The sequence below is a fragment of the Hippoglossus hippoglossus genome, chromosome 8, assembly GCF_009819705.1.
Source record: "Hippoglossus hippoglossus isolate fHipHip1 chromosome 8, fHipHip1.pri, whole genome shotgun sequence".
Lineage (NCBI taxonomy): Eukaryota > Metazoa > Chordata > Actinopteri > Pleuronectiformes > Pleuronectidae > Hippoglossus > Hippoglossus hippoglossus.
The window spans coordinates 12,029,431-12,046,657 of NC_047158.1; the positions used below are offsets into that span (position 1 = coordinate 12,029,431).

General features: G+C 42.3%; 1 protein-coding gene across 7 annotated transcripts in view; it reads right to left on the reverse strand.

Annotated features, from left to right (window-relative positions):
• Nucleotides 1–2,139: 2,139 nt before the first annotated feature.
• sun1 (Sad1 and UNC84 domain containing 1) overlaps nt 2,140–17,227 on the reverse strand; it is a 28,613-nt gene continuing 13,525 nt past the window's right edge. For 3 of the 7 annotated variants that reach the window (XM_034592154.1, XM_034592153.1, XM_034592151.1), the window contains exons 3-23: nt 14,171–14,365; nt 13,728–13,975; nt 12,534–12,791; nt 12,283–12,417; nt 11,441–11,569; nt 10,570–10,653; nt 9,813–9,923; nt 9,532–9,651; nt 9,312–9,405; nt 8,507–8,565; nt 7,699–7,895; nt 7,132–7,407; nt 6,936–7,028; nt 6,250–6,341; nt 5,991–6,135; nt 5,561–5,875; nt 5,345–5,429; nt 4,594–4,709; nt 4,243–4,410; nt 4,065–4,157; nt 2,140–3,967 (exon numbers count right to left, since the gene is read on the reverse strand). In XM_034592154.1, the coding sequence (XP_034448045.1) occupies nt 3,851–3,967; nt 4,065–4,157; nt 4,243–4,410; nt 4,594–4,709; nt 5,345–5,429; nt 5,561–5,875; nt 5,991–6,135; nt 6,250–6,341; nt 6,936–7,028; nt 7,132–7,407; nt 7,699–7,895; nt 8,507–8,565; nt 9,312–9,405; nt 9,532–9,651; nt 9,813–9,923; nt 10,570–10,653; nt 11,441–11,569; nt 12,283–12,417; nt 12,534–12,791; nt 13,728–13,975; nt 14,171–14,365 (3,130 nt within the window). In that variant the 3' untranslated portion in view covers nt 2,140–3,850. The remainder of the gene's footprint in view (nt 3,968–4,064; nt 4,158–4,242; nt 4,411–4,593; nt 4,710–5,344; nt 5,430–5,560; nt 5,876–5,990; nt 6,136–6,249; nt 6,342–6,935; nt 7,029–7,131; nt 7,408–7,698; nt 7,896–8,506; nt 8,566–9,311; nt 9,406–9,531; nt 9,652–9,812; nt 9,924–10,569; nt 10,654–11,440; nt 11,570–12,282; nt 12,418–12,533; nt 12,792–13,727; nt 13,976–14,170; nt 14,366–17,227) is intronic. The other 4 variants (XM_034592156.1, XM_034592155.1, XM_034592157.1 and 1 more) reach the window with 4 other exon arrangements.

Sequence of the window (17,227 nt, forward strand, 5' to 3'; positions counted from 1 at the left end):
CTGCTCCTTTTCATTCAAGGTTTGAGATGTTGTCTTTGCATTTAATGGTTTTGATTGGTCGATGAATGAAATAAACATATATTAAAAAAGTTCCCATATTCGCCACTGGGGAGCAGCAGATAACTTGATGCAGAATTTTAATAGCGTTCATAAAAATGAACGAGACACAAATCTACCCAGCATCTAATAACAAGATTATTATTTCTGAGTGTAGACCACACGGTGAAAATGTTATGTAAATCGAATTAAAGTTGTAAAACGAGGCTTACCTCTTTTCGGCAGTAGGTGGTGCTTTCACTATCACTACATACAGACTAATAGATCTGTTAAGGTCAAAAACACTTTTGTTTCTCTTCAGATCATATACATCTTTCATCTTTGCAACAGTCTAAGACATCAAAGCAAACTGACAACAAGGAATTCTTTGATTAATGCATCCTTTGAAGTGTTCTTTTATATAAAGCCTGGGTGGAGTTAAATAGTAAGTCACAAAAAAGTGTTATTCTTTCAGCTTAACATATTCAGACTAATAACCTGAACAACTAAACTCAACAGTGCAGTAAATCAAGGAAAAGACCATAAAGGCACACAACATGATTTACCAACAGCTGGTAATTTTCCGCTGTACCTCGCAGAAGGGGGCAAAGTGCAAAAGAGAAGGAATTAAAGAGCAGACAAGAAACTGCAGGAGATGAAAGAAATGTTCATCGTTTACGATGACAACATGCGCCAAGTAATATTGTGCAAGAGAAAAAAACTGAGGGTGAATGAGTGCCGTGTAGAATTGGAGACGGTGAAAGAAAAGTTAAAACTGACAGAAGAGTTGTGCGAGTATTTAAATAGCACAGTTTAACAGGTAACAGAGGACGCAGAAATATACAAACGGATATGCAAGAATCTGACACATGACTATCAGGGGCTCAGTGAGGAACTGGCGGCATTCAATACGAGAAAAAGGTGGCAGATGTCACTATAATTCTAGAGGCAAGTGAGCGGGAATCAGAACTCCAAACAGGAGAAAGAGAATCTGCTAATTCAAAATCTGGAGCTCTTTGAACTGCTGCTGGTACAGGAGAAGAGTTTCAGTGCTGACCTCAATATCAAGCTCTGCGAAACAAATGCTAAGTTTACAGGCGGACTGGAGAAAACTTCAGGAGAGATAGAATGAGGTCAAAGCAAAGCTGATGGGTTTTTGGACGGCTTGAAAATACACGATACAAGTCATGATACAAGTGTGTACCGAATTTCGTGAAGATCGGTTAAGCCAGACAGAATTGCTGCGTTTTTCGGGGGCGCTGTTGAGCCATTTTGCCACACCCATTTTGAGTTACTCCAGAATACATACACTGTCCTCAGGCCTGACGCGCCCCCGAAGTTTGGTGAGTTTTCGAGTATGTTCAAGCCGTCAAAAATGCGATTCATTTGCCTGAATAATCAAACGAAAAGCAATAGGGCCCTAATGACCCACTTTGACACTGTGGTGAATACTTTCTGAATGCAGACTTTTTAACTGAAGTATTTTTACGTTTACTTAAATCAATTATTCTAATACCTTTTTTCACTGCTGCTGACACAAGAGACAATGAGATTTTTCTGCCCTACAACCTCCTAAAATTATATTTTTGGTTTTGTCTCCTATAGAGTTTAGCCGTTAATCATACTTTAAGATTTTCCCAGTGAAGTATTTAAATGTAAATTAACATCTTCAATTCATTTGTAAAGGTATTTTGACCTATGTCAACTACGAGGAGACGTCTCCCATATTTGATAACTAAGGGCTTTTCAAATTATACAGATTTTCATAATTTCAAATTTGCAGACACAAACATATTAAGTGTTTGCCTTCATTCAAAATTAAGCTATATGTTGTGATTCCAGGGCGAAATTAAGGATAAGTAACAATGTTTTGGAAATTCTTTACATTTGTCATGTTGTATTTCTGTTGATTGTTGTTAAAATAAATGTCTAATGTGCTCCATGTGCTCTATCAGGGAAAAGAAGTTCAGTCCTTTGCAGGGTCAGTTCTGCTAAATGAAGTTTTAAGGATGAGCAACAGTATCGAACAACAGCATCGCATAGTATAGCATAGTAATAGTAATATTCGTTTTTGGCCATGATAACATTATTTATGGAAGTTTCTTCAAAATTAAAGTCTTTATTGGAATATATTCCAAAGCAGTTAAGTCATCTCATGACTGAACAAAAATAGCCATTTATCTTTAAAAAAAAGAAAATAAAGTCCCATGATGGTTCAAAAATGCACTGAATAGCTTTGCACAAAATATACATAGCAGTAAATCATATATTGCAGGAACTAATTGACTTGTTAATAAATAAAATTGTGAAGAAAACATTTTTATACATAAGATTTTAGACTTCCCCATATTTGTGACCAAAAGTGGTGACTACACAAACCCTCATTTAAAAAAAACAAAAAAACAAATCGTGAAGACCTGTGCCAAACATTTCTCTAACAGGTTATTGCAGTGCATTCTCTGACACTACCCCCCCCCCAAAAAAAAACAACAACAAAAAAAGCAAAACAACACAATGAGTAACAGTAGAAATAATAGTAATACAATAATGATGACAGGATGATTTCTTATAAAGCAACACTGATAAAAGCAGATATAAAGGACCAACTATCAACAGTAAAATATACAGATTACATTCCTTCAGGGTTTCAGAATAGAGGGAGCCCGTGTGAGGAGGACGTTTAGAACTGAGCTCGAGGGACAGAGTCTCCTCTGGATAGAAACGGAAAAGAAAAATCACACTTGTCAAACAGGAGAAGTTACATTATTTAGGTTTCAACATTGATTTGTAATTTGAGGTCCAGGCACAAGACTCAAACTTTGGGAGAGGACACACTCTATAATGTAAATCCATGATGCATGTAAAAGTTTAACAGTATCGTTCTGAGAGAGTCACATGCTAGCATCAATCCTGCAGTCCATCCATCACCATACACATATTCTGACAAATGTACTTAGTGTAGAGCCTCTTAATATTCCAAACACAGAGCGCAGGTCAGAGGTCAAATATAGTGTTTCTGTTTAGTTAAAGGACGACTTGCATCAAGCCTGTACTTGAGAAAACATTCAGAGCTTGTCCATAGGCAGCATGTTCAGTTCAAGGAAGAGGAAATTTTACTTATGGCTATGTGGATGTGTGATGCCAAACTTGAATGTTGTGAACCTAGCGTGTCCAGTATAAACCCACAGTGAGTGTGGTGCAGTCCAGCAGGCCATCCACACCGCTCAGTTAAAGCCACTGCTGAGACCTGACAGCAACAAAGGGAGTAACGTGCCTGGACAGCGCCACAGAAAAAGGTGCATCCTGACTCTACCAGGACAATAAAGTTAAATAAAGATAATTAACAACAGAAACCAAACCAGACAGAGATGCAGTGTGTGAAGAAACAGCGGAGATGAGTCGACTCCCCCATTTTAGGCATCCACCCTCCTGTAGAAGTGGAAGGTGCCAAGCGGGGGGATGGATTTGCCTGCTCAGTGGAGCTTGGCGCCCTCGCAGGCTAATTCAGTGCAACAAACCTTTTACAAAAAGGGGACTGGAACTTTTAGCTTCTTCCATGGTTCTATTCCTCTTCTGCGACATAAACAATCCACACATAGACTTTCCAGTGATTCTTTCAGTATCAAAAAACATGTTCGTGATTCCGTCCGGGCACATTCCTTTATCAACCCACAACCTTTGTGTTTTCATGGCTTTCATACAAAAACGTCCACAAAGTGCGACCAAGTCCCCTCCATTTCTAAGAAGTCGGCAAGAGCTATGTACAGATCGGGTGATATGTCATATATGATGAGCGTGTACGGTAGTGGTTGGTTCACTGAGACCGAGGTTCTCCGTGGACTCTGAAGCGGTACAGGCAGGTGTAGTCTGGGTGACCCCAGTTAGACAGCACCCGCACCTCGATGATCTGGAAGGCTTTGTCGTTCTGCTCCTGAAAGAGAAGAAAGGTGGAAGTTATTCGGAATTTGGTCACAGATGTTGAACCCAATTTCTTTGCTAATAGATTTTGGAAGTGCTTCAACAGTTACCATGACAGGGAATGTTTGCAGTGACTCCCCATCCTCCTGGTATGTGTAGTGTCCCAGCAGCTTCCCTTCCTCTTGGTACTCATCATCTAGACCCTGAATATGAACAAAAAATAATCGTTGGTGCTTGCTTTGAATTAGCAAGTGTCCATCTGTCAGGCTGTATGTCAGGATTTCTTACGTAGACAGTGAAGTTGCGAGGGGCGCTGGTGATATTTCCAGTTGGAGACAAGGCCTTGGGGATGTGCTCGAGGCAGAAGGACGTGGGCAGGACCCTCAGGGACAGTCGGATCACCAGATAGCCCTGAGAGCCTTTAAATGCCCAGCAGTTACCTGGGTACACATCAGGCTGAAGAGGAGAAGCAAAGGGACAAAATCAGTTACATAGGTTTGTTAGTTGGTTTTACTTCCCACCAATCATGAAATAATAAGAATTCTAGTTCAGTCACATTATAGAAATCTCCCCACTCGAGAGCTTGGATCCAACGTCGTTCCATTACCAGCAAAACAGAAAACTCATAGTGAGGCTCACCTGGATGACAACACGTGGGGACTGGGAGAAGTACCAGAGTGGCAGGCCAAACAGACTCATGAGGGCCGTCTTGGTCTCATATGTCTCAGAGCAGCGGGTACTGAGGATACTGCCACCTGCGCGCGCGCGCGCACACACACACACACACACACACACACACACACACACACACACACACACACACACACACACACACACACACACACACACACACACACACACACACACACACACACACACACACACACACACACACACACACAGTCGAGTCTCCATTACTACATTGATTTGTGCTGATGTTCACGGTGCACATTCATTTATGAGATGTGACAAACAGCTTGTTGTGTATTTCAAGATTTAAGTCTTTATTAACAGCATAAATAGCAACAGGAACTAGACACTCAGTAGAGCACATGTCCTCTAATATAACAAGATTTAAATTCACTGGATACAATATTTTTATTAGATTTTCTTGAGGAATCAAGACAAATGTTGAAACCTAAACCAAAATAAAGTGAAAAACTATTTCCTGGATCCGCCCCCTGATCCACATCCACCCCAATGGATGATGCAGATTCAAATAGAAATACTCTGTCAACATTTAATAATCATCAATGATTTATCTATTATAAGTCCGGGTCCAGATAGGACAGCAGTCGGCCTATCAGTGACCCCAGCATTACAGAGTTAACTACTGACTTGTATCAAGGCCCAGGATCAATGTGAAATAAATGTGAAGTTTCCCGCTTACCGCCAGACTCCAGGGCGTAGTCCACCAGGCCTGTTCGATCATAGGAGTAGAGCCTCAACGCGTTCTGGACAATCAGCTTCACTTGCTGAGGAAGAGACCATGACACAAATATCAGCCTCAAACACACAGCAAACCAATGATCTTTACAGAACTCATCTTAGATCACGTGATAAAGTCAGACGATGATGTGGACAGTAGGAAGTGAACATTCATTACCTCTTCTTTCAGTCCCTCAGCAGAGACAGTGTGCTGGACACTCCCAGTTACCGTCTTGACGATGGTCTTGGCTTGAAACTCCGCTTCGCCCAGGGTCTCAGCTCGGTTAAGCTCCAGCTGCAGCGACACGTTTCTCAGGATGTTCAGTTCTAGTGCGGCCAGTGAGGCCCGCAGGTCCGGTGTGCTCACGTAGCGCTGGGACAGCCAGTACATCAGAGACTCAGGCACCTCTCCCTGCTCCTCTCCTGACCCACCACTGCCAAAGAACAGAACCTGCAACTCCTTACGCACCTGAGAAGACACCTGGGCTGTGATCTGGGAAAAAGAGATCAACAGACATAATGGAAAAACGGAATTCAAAGGAAACAGTACGTCTGAAATATCTCCAGAGCAAGGGGCAGACTAGGTCGATGTTATCTTTGTTAGTTACCGTCTCCCGCAGGTTGTCCAGCTGCTCACACCTGCCCTTGCATCCCACAACACCCTGCAGGTCTCCTCTTATTTTACTCAGCTCCAACTCAAGTCTCTGCACCTCCGCGAGCAGAGCATCATGGTCCTCCTGGTTTACTCCCACGCTGAGTGAGAGACAGAATCTACATGTGAGCTGTCATAGTCTTGAAGAAGTTGCTTTACAAAATATTTTTTAAAAAGAGGAAAGAATGTGAATTAATGTCTCTGGGTGTTGATACCTGATAGGTGCCGTGGGTGCTGCAGCAATGACAGCCTTTTTCTCCTTTGCCTCCCTCTCGTGCTCAAACTGCTGCTGCTTCTGCTGCACCTCCTACAACACATCACGGATAAGCATTGCTGATGATAGCAAAGAAAACACAAAAAGAAAAGCCCCACTGTCGTAATCCAGACACCCCTAATAACGGATTCTAAGCTGTCGCAAGAGGGAAAAGCGGTTTTGCCCCGTCGACCTTCATGATGAAAACTTTCCATGAGATATTTGATACAGAATCTCTGTTCAGATAAGGCACAAAAACAACCAGATCAGCCTTCATACCCGGTTGTCTGTCCTCACTTGTCTGAGCTCGTCAGGATATTTTGTCTATTTAACACGGTTGCCTCTTTAGTTGTGATGCTTATCCCATCATTTTTACACCATTATAACATTTTCCTCCCAGTTAGTTATTAGCTCTTTTGCTGGTTTGCTTTTCCATTTCATCCACTGGGTGTTTACTTTACATTTGGGCTGTTTAAATTATTTATATTGAAAAAGTGCCAACGCAGTAACACTGGTACATTTACTATTAAAACAACAACAAAATAACTAACAATGATAAAATTAATAATAAAAACACATTTCCCCGGCACTCAACAGGTTTTAAAACTGTTTACTAAGCGAAAAAAGGAGAGAATCTGCTGTTTATACCTCAGTCTGTGCAGCCAGAGCTTTGAGCAGCAATTCTAAATCAGCCAGCCGCGCTGCCCGACTCTCTTGTTGTTGTTTCTGCTGCTCTTCACTCTGCATGAAACAGGGATAAAGAGGAAAAAAAAGTGAGATGCATGTATATTTTTAACCTCTTTTAACCCAAATGTTTCAGGTAGAACAGAGTTTCTCCTTTCACCTGCACCCTGTGTGTGTTCTCCTGCTCCAGCTCTCCACGCAGGATGCCCAGCCTCTGCTCCAGCAGGGAGGACACCCACAGTCCCAGGCTCTCCCTGTTGGTTTCAGTGTGTATGTGCTCCCTCAGCGTGCTGTAGAGACCCAGAACGTCCCCGTGACGCTCCTCCTGCTTCTGGTCCCCCTGCTGGACTTGCGACCACAGCAGAGCAAGCTGGCGTTCCACACGTTCAAGACGCTCCAGGTCCACAGAGGAGACTGCCATGGGTGGAAGGATTGGCTGAAGAGGAGGAGCAGAATGAAGGAGTCAACAAAGAGGAGGAGGGTGGAAATGATGTAGGAAAAAGAAAATACAGTTTTGTGACTTAAATACAATCCTGCACTGCACCAGACACAAGATGGCATTTAACTCTAAAGAATGTTTGTGTAAATTAGTAAAAAAAAAAAGAAGTATGGTCACTTCAAATTCTTCAGTTGAAAATGCTACAAACTGCAACATACTGATTAAGTATGTGGTCATTTATACACATTCATTAATTGCTTTATAATAGTAGTTTGTTAATTATCTTACTGGTGCCTGTGAGACTGGGGTGGCTGGGGTCCACTGCAGGGGGGTCTCTGGTGTGGGAACAGAGGCGGGAGCTGGAGCAGAAACTGGCACCAAGTTAGACAGGAGAGTCAAGGGAGACGCACGTCGCCACTCGGTGAGGTTTATAGCAGGGAGGTAGGCAAGTAGGGCAGAAGTGGACGGACCCCACCACCATAAAGCTGCATATAGAGAGGAGAAAATAGAAGTTAACCCTTAATCATAAACTCAAAATACAGATTTTACAACAGGAACAAGCACATGCCAAATTTTCTACATGTGTCATACTATCCATTAACACTTATTTCATCTACTATTTTATCTTCAAAGTGATTTAAGGAGGAAAAAAAAATCAACATTCAAGGAAGCATAAAATGATTGATTAGTTCACAAAGTCAAGATTCATTTATATAAATCAGGATCATAAATCATACAGCCTACGTCCCTGTATCTTTAGACTTTCGAATAAGGTTAGGAAAAACTCCCCAACAGATCCCTCTTCTAGGACTGACAGACACACAATAGATGTGGTGCATCACAGCAACATAGTAAAAAAGTTTGTGTTTCATTATGTACATGCATGTACTTGTGAGCAAGGCTCAACCACAGAATGGAGAAACTCACTAGAAGCCCAGAAGGCCTGACCCCAATCTGATACTGGATTTGCTCTGGGGATGTGTGCTGGTTATAAGGTCTACTGCCTCACTGCAGGCTGCATTTTCTCTCTAAGCGCTCACTACACTGTTACACCTATGATATATGAAAGGAGCATTGAGGGTTCTTGTAAACTCACCAAGGAGGAGCAGAAGAGGCAGGAGGAACAGCAGGAGCTTCCAAAGTTTGGGAAGGCATCTAAAACAAAGAGTCACACACTGCTCAGATTAACACACAACAGTATTAACACAGCATTGTTTAAAATGTGCTGAACAACTTCAAAAAGTACTGGTACACAAACTGAAGTAACTTGCATGAATACCATCAGTCTATTCTTGAAAAGAAACTCAATTATATCATCTTTGTTAAGGCCTTGAAAATGCTGTAAATCATGTGTTAAACATTTAATAACTTCAATAGCTGATTGTTTTGGGCAGAAAAAAACTGTTGCAAACACAACAATGAGAAAATATCACTTTAGAAAGTCAATCCACTGAAATCAACAGTTTCTTATTTGCGAATAAGGCAATATTATCATTCATTTGGAGTCAATGTTTCAGGCCACTTGATGGAACAAAGTCCAATATTCACTGACCATTTCAGTATTCAGTGGGTTAGTTGTGCTGTTGCCATTAAAAATGGTTCAGCTGGTCAGAAACGTTGCTTTTACAGCAATGAGACTGAATAAAAACAGTAAAGTTGGCAGCCAGACAGAAACAATGAGCTGATTATCATCGAGGAAAACAGCAGATTCCAGTGATAAATCTGAAGTTTCTTCACTTTGAGTGACCCCTTCACACAGCCATGTTTTTTTTTAGGAAAACATCATTTAAAACAGTATCAATATTTTGAAAAAAATGTAGATGTTAAAAAATTGAAATTCTCTCTTCAGTGTATTGCGATAGTCTCAGGCTCAAAAAGAAAGAGGGCCGACGGATTCTTACCGTGTCAGAAAGAAGACGTTGAGAAGACACATGACAGACACCAGCTGGTACCATCCTGTTGCAAGAAACCACACGAGTCCCCTGCCTGCCTTCTCTGGGCAGATTGAAAACATTTTTAGAGACATTTAGAATGGGAATGAGAACATGATGTGACCATGTTGCACGAGAAATGAGCAGAGGATGCATTTTTCTAAGTAGGTGAGAATGAAGTGTAGCAGACCTGGAGCTGCCAGGAGCATCCAAAACAGCGAGAGCGACTTTTGAGCCACTGTCCCGACCCCTGAAGCCAAAGCTTTGCCCGCTCTCACCACACAGTATCCCGGCTGCAGGAGGCAGTAACCTGGAAGACAAGATGACAGGGAGGAAAATGTATTTAATTCAGCATGTGTGGTTCATATATCCCAAAAAAAGGGCTGAGTTAGAAACCTATCAGTACTAAACATATCATTACAACAGTATATTAACAGACTGTCAGCAACATCAAGAGAAGTGGTGGTTAACCTGCATAAGCTAGGACGCTCCACAGCGCCCCCACAAGGCGTCGAGGCCTGGAGGACTGTTTGAGGAGGACGGTGTGTGTCTCAGAATACTGCTTCCCTTTACAGTCATCACCTGCGTGTGCCAAAATGATGCATGACAAGCAAAAAACACAAAAAACAAAAAGGATGTGTAAATGAACATGTGAACGCATCAGAAGTGGAAAAAAAAAACTGGAATGAATAAAACTTCAAAATTATAAGTAAATCATGACAAAATAAAATGCTTGTGCATGCATGTGTGTGGTGGCACACCATGAAGAGCTTGATATAAAGAAATAACCTCATCGCTACAATCATGACTGACAAACACCTTTATTGTTCCTTCTTTAACTATTTTACTGCCCTCAATATTTAAATCTGGCACAGAGTGGGAACAAATATTGAACTCTACCATGAAAAGTCATCTCATGAACCAAAAAGCTATTTTATTGTCAACTATACTGACACTGTATTTTGGGGTTATTTCATTTCCCCACATTTTTATGAATTTGGAGTGATTTCCACTGGTCCCTTGAAATAGATTTGGGCTACAAATTTGAGAGGAAGAAAAGCATTGGCAGGTCATGACGGTCAACACACGCTGCTGACTAGTTAAAGCGGTTCACACAACCTCTGCTCGCTGGTCCTCACACAGGTCACGCATATTATTAACTCTTGTCAATCATGGCTACCACAAGAAAGAGAGATGGTGTGTGTGGTTGTTGTGTGCATCTGCTTACACAGGGAACCATTGAGATTAAGATGTGATGCATCCTCAGTCACCAGATCCTTGACATTCATGCTTCCACAGAAACTTGTGTGAGCTGCAACATACAGTACATAAAACGCATTAATCTAAAAAAAACTAAAACATGTTGTGTGAGAAAAAGGTGACAGAAGGAGAGCGGTTTGAGGAGGGAGAGTGAACGCACAAGCCGCTGCCGTGACCTGAGGAGCTCCGTCTTCATGAGGAAAATGAGAAGAGGTGCATGAAACCACTTAACTGGATACACACAATGGAAACAAGAAGAGCAGATAAAATGCTCCTGCAGCTAAGAATGAAACCAGCTAAAATCAACAGGATGCTGGAAATAAAACTTGACCTGCTGTCAAACACTGTGGTGCAGGGAGAGATGTGCGCTGCACGTTAGCCAAAACTTGAATTTTGTTTACAGACTCTGAAGAGCTTGAAACCTGCAGATTTATCTACAGTCAGAGTCTTTCTAGTTCAGCTCGAGTGATCATCATCTTCATAACCTCATATGAACTCGCATTAAAAAAAATGCAAATTATCATGTGACCGTTTCGTCTAAATTCAGGAGTGTTTTGGTTGGTGTGGGGTCTTAATTTTCTTCATAAATAGAAAGATAATGTGTGAAAGTGAAGGTTGGATAGAGGAGAAGGAAACAGTGATTCTTCGAAGAGCCATTTAAAAAGAATTCTACATTTACTTTTAACCAAATATGAGACTCCTTTTTTCTTATTACAAAAACGCAAGAGCAAAAAAGCAGGAGTGAAATTGAAACAAGAAAGTTCATCAAATAGAAGAGCAGCAGACGAGGTCAGGAGCTGCGACCCTCGACCTTTGTCCCTTGTAATAACAGCTGGTACCTTGTCCTTCATAGCCATTAGCTCTGTAGCCCATCATCCTGTGGAGAGTGTTCTGCTTAAACAGCCACAGTTGGGTCACACCGGAGGACACTGCTCGTCTCATTGAGGCCGACAACGAAGCAAGAACACCTGGTGACACATCCGTCCACACTCGCTGTTAGTCAAAATGCACACTTGAGGCATTGCTTGAGACACAAAGATCGGCAGATAAGATGACGGGGGAAGAGAAGAGGATGACAGACACACCCACTGAAAAAGCCATGGATAGCCCGATTACAGGAAAGATAATAAGGTAACATGTGAAATAGAAACAGACCAGGAAACAGACCAGAAACATTAAGAAGTAGAATGGCACTTAATGGAGCGCATACCTCCAACCAAGGCCCAACAGTCCCCTTACATTTCATGCACTCAATGTGCTTATTTCTTTAATCAAGATCCATGATTTATTCCCTGGGAAAACAGAAAATGTTGACGCCCCTTATCTTGCCCTATGTCAGAAAAAGTGGGAAAAAATCCTTAATTTCCACAGCAAAATCAAATGTGTTCTTCCCTGACACATACTGCATCCCTAAACCAAGTTTTGTGGTAATCCATCAATTCGATTTAGAGTAATCTACCTTAAAAACAAACAAACCAACCAACCAACCAACAAATGGACAGGGGTGAAAAGAAGCCCGCTAAGGTGGAAACCAGAGAGTGGACATTACAAATTATCTGCAAAAAACAAAGAGGAGCCAAAAATGAGTCCGTTTTTCCTCATCGACAGCGAATGACAGAAGAAGAAAAAGAGAGAATGAAGAACCATGAGTAAAGAGCAAAGAATGCCTCTTCTTGTGTACCTTTTCCTTGAGAGCTCCTGGCCTTTGAGCCCAGCCACAGCACATTGTTGAAGACCAGGGTGACTAAGGACACGATGGGGGCCAGGACTCGTTTGCTGTAGCGTATACACGTGTTAGACACAGACATCAGGACACCTGGAAAGACACACCACCATCAATTATATTCTCATCGTCACAGCTGAATTAAGATATGGACACACCGTGAGTGGAAGATCAATATGACATTTCAGTTCACCTGGACAGCTTCTCACCTGTCTTGTTCCTCCGACTCCTGTCTCTGGAGTATATACTTGTGAAAGTTAAAGACGAGGAGGAAGGGCTGTCAGTGGAAGCTTCTGCAGACTGAGATGACGACAACGGCGACGACCGTGTGATAAGTGAGTCCGTCTCCTGAGAGTGCAAAGAGCAGTCTTTGCAGATGTAGCCGTTAGCGAGCGAGGCGTGCGACTCTGAAACGCTGGCGTCGCCGTTTACGTTTGATGAGCAGTGGTCGGTGCCGGAGCTCTTCCCTGAGGGAGAACATTAGAAAAGAAAAATGAAAAGGCAAATGGTTCAATTCACAAAGTATTAAAGCCATAAATAAGAAACAAAATATGAAAGGAAAACACTGCTGGGGTTATACTGAGCTAGATCTGGGTGGTTTAATTAACTGTATATCAATGCATTGTATTATATATTAGTTTATAATCTTCATCTGTATCTGCATAAAATTATAATCAAGTACAATTATGAGCTACTTGAGTAAAAGATGAACTCATAACTGCATCTGTTACACAGAAGCAGCAACAATCTCACTGTTGTTATCAATTATCAATATTCATTATAGCAGTTTGTTCAGTGTTCATTAAGAGACATTAGAACAGTAATGCATTTCTTTCTCAAACGTGTACTTATAAGTGTGCTACTTTCTACAGTTTATAGTCTATTGTAGATTTGTGTTATAATTTCATATCCTTAAAATTATTATATCTTAAATTCATTTAAAAGATGCTTGAATAACTTCAAAATTTTGTCCATGACCTAGTTTGGACCTGGTGTTATCATCCATCCTGAGAAGGTTGAGACAGATTTTTACTCTTTTCTGTGTCCATACGTTAATTTGTTTGCGGCCGCCACCACAATATCAACCCTGACCACCAAATCATGATTGCCACTTTTCTTAAATTGGTAAAAATAGCGGCACAAATTGATTCATTAATTCAGTCCCTCCTGACACCATTCGGGATAAAAACAACACAATTTGGTCTTCACAAACACAAATGAACTACATGATCATTTGCATACAGAGCAGGGAAGTGATATCCGATTACAGGAAGTCACAAGAGACATCGAGGACACATTTTAATGTCAGATGTGAACAGACGAACTTAGAGCTGTCCAATTGCAATCAGATCTCTGAGGACGGATGTTAATACCAGGTCTGAATACTATGTTCTACAACTGACCCCAGTGACCACCCACAGACATAGAGGTGGTGGTGGTGGTTGTGGTGATGGTGCGTCGTTTCATTCGGGACTGGTCCTGGATGGAGCTGTGCAGGGAGGCGTCGGACACCGTGTTGCTTTCCTGAATGCTGCCGCTGTTGATGATCGGGGTACTAACAGCTGAAAAGGAGAGGGTTTTCCTCGGGGTGGCTACTTGGCTCAGAGATAGAGACAGTAAGTTGGACTGCTGCTTTTTGCTCCGCAGTGTCCTGGGAGAGCAGAGACAGGAAACAAGTAGAGATGTGAGTGTTGGTGCGTGTTAGGGAGTATGACTGAGGCAAGTTGAGACGGCTACAATGATATAAACTCAAATGCCAAAAGACAGAGATAAAATTGCAGATCATTTACTGATACTCTCTGGTAGAACGGCATGCGAGAGAGATAGTACCCATCGTTAGTCTCACCGTGTCTCTCTCCTGGCGCTGGTGTAGCTGCTGCTGTTGCTGTGGTTCTGAGAGGGATCGGCCAGGCTCTCGTCGCCATAGTGACCGGCAGTGGTCTGCAGACGCAGGCTCCGCCGTGACATCCTGGGCGACTCGTACACAGGAGCAATCTGGTGCTCCTTCTCAAACTCTAACGCTGCTGTGGAGTAGCTGGAACTGAGAGAGAAGGAAAGTGGGGGAGATAGAAGAGGAAAGAAGTTTGATGTAAGGAGGTATTGAAACGCAGGTCTGATCCACAGAAATCCATTTTAGAGACAAACAGACCTCAAGTGACTGTTAACCTTGAATCAGAACTAAGTACTAAGTTTTTTTGTTTAAACACAAACAAGAAAAAAACACAGCAGCAGGCAGAGCTTGTTCCAGGCAATTGGCAGTGGGCCTGACAGGAAGTGACTCACTCACAAGGAAGGCAGAAAACAATTAAATAAAAAACAAAAGACACAGTGTGTCTCTGAAAGTCAAATTGAAAAAATAAGTCAAGTAAAAAAACCCAAAGTTATGCAAGGCTAAAAAGAAAAAATCTACGCTCCTCATTTCAATCCAAAGCCAACCGCAAGTGGAAACACACCATGAAGGTTGTAAAGTTTGACTTTGCCCTACTTCCAGCAGCAGTGAGTCACTGGGCCACACCCACAGAGGCAGAAGAGCCCAACACAGAAATGAGAAACAGGCAACAGGGCAGCGATCCACTGGAAAGTCTCTGGAGCAGTTATAGAAACTACTTCCACCATCCTGCTGAACTGACTGTGTCAATCTTATTTTCAACACACATTTGAATTTACCTACAGCTTATACAACATGGCAGGTGCTGTGTGATCCCTTATTACATGAGAGATTGAACTAAAATGATCTGACCATGCTGCGCTTTCTCTGCAGGCTGTGTGTACTCGTCACTGGTTGTTCAACTAGGTCGTTCAAGCTGAATAACTCCACAGACGTGCAGGGGAGGGTGGATGAAGAGGAGGGGCAAAGCTTTTTATCTGTCGCTGGAGGAGAGAGAACAAACTTCCTGTTAGACGCTTGGAACAGAGGGACCTTCCCAGTTAAAACAACAGCTGTTTGGTTTGGAGACATGAGCACAGAGTGGCCCTGTGCTCAGCGGCAGTATATCAAGGCAAAGCATGTACTGTACATTTACAGTATATGTGCACGATGCTCACTGGAGCCTCCCTCCGGCTCTAACCCCAGAGGATTACACTCTCATACCAAGATTCAATTATGTGCTTTCGTCTTCGCCCCTCCTCCTGCTCTAACTGGCTTTTCTCTGGGCACATGACCGGGGCAGCACCTTTCCTCTGCATCCTGAATATAAGTACATGTGCAAGTGTTCCCTCCTTTTACTCCAAGCACAACAATATTAAAGGTTCCAAAGCTAGTAGACCATCATCATGGTCTGTTAAACACAACACTCTGGCATACAGTCAGGCATACGACTTCATCATTTTTAAAATAAAGCTGCGACAAGGAACTTTCACTCTGCCAGTAATTGTCTGATTATTCAATAACTCAATCGGTCTATAATTATCCCTTCATTTCTGTAAATACACAAACTAAAGTGAAATGGTTGCAGACGTATTAACTATGCAACTCCTGCTCTGTGCTCCGCGACCCAAGAGTCTACGCATGCGTCTGTGTGTGACACGCCACTCTCCTGGTCTTTCCCAGTCACATTGCAATGAGCCAACATGCAGTCACTGAAAACAGGCAGAAGGAATGTAAACACGCAGTGGTACCATCAGATATGTATGTGCCATAGGGCTGAGCCAAATGCAACAAAGCTTTGACTGTTGCCATGGCAATAGACGCCGAAATACGAGCAATAATTTGTATCATTGTTATTATTATTTTCTATCCGTTAGCTATTGCAACATAGAAAAGAGGCATATGACGAATTATGATGAGTTTTGCAAATGGCCTGGAAAATGATAAAACGACTGAAGTTACTGTGACCCCTTTGCCAACAACACATATCTGTGTATATCTGTATCCAACTGTAGACAATGTATCTCTACATGTACTGAACTGCCTGAGAGGAACAGTTTCACACCAGCAACGGAAGAAGCAGAGGCCATGTAAGGACAGTTGAGCAGAGAGTCCCTGTGGATCCCTGCAAGGGGACGGCATGGGGACCATGGAGGACAAAATCTAAGTAGAGGAGCTAGATAACAAACAGGGTGTAAACTACAGATGAGCCAGGCATCAATTTTCCATCACGTCACACTGCTCATTACATTCAAATATCAGAACATAGCTGTGGGGCGGTTTGTTATTGTTAAACTGCTGAGAACGCAGAGTTTCAAACTCACAAGAATGAAATTCCTTCCAATGGGTCGGAGGAGCCCAACAGTTACTACAGCTAGTAAAGATTGCTCACAGTTACATCCTCAGCTAAGAACAACAAAGAACACACAAGTTAATTCATCAGATCATAAAATACTGGTTCAGCCTTCACTGATAGTGTCACAGACTGAATGCCTGGGGCGTTGAAGCCCTGTGCAGGGCAGGGCACGTCAGGTCAGGGTGTGATGTGTGAGAAAGAAAACACACCTGTCTGTCAGTGTAGCCTATAACCAGGTGCACAAGTTAATTTAAGCTTTTGCTCTGCCGGACAATTTATGAGCACAATTACACACAGATCACTTTCAAGTGATCTCAGACTTTGGGACCCCAGTAGAAATCTTTATTTGAACAACACAACCAATGCTCCTGTATCCGGATTTCACAGAACAAAGTGTGTATCTCCTAAGCAAACATGTCCTCCTTCAACAAACTAAAACAATCCATCTACTAATTCCAGAAATGTCTGTCTGTGGAACACATATCGAGAACTGTTCATCTTATGGGCTTCTCTCTTGGCATGTGTATTCATGTTAAGCCAAGAAGGTGCAATTTGGACACATGATATGTTTAATATTAATATACAGGTCGACCAGCGCTCTGTAGCAGCAGCACCCGGGACTCATCAATGTAAATGACTTTCTAGTACATGACAACAGCAACAACAAGTGATTGTCCAGT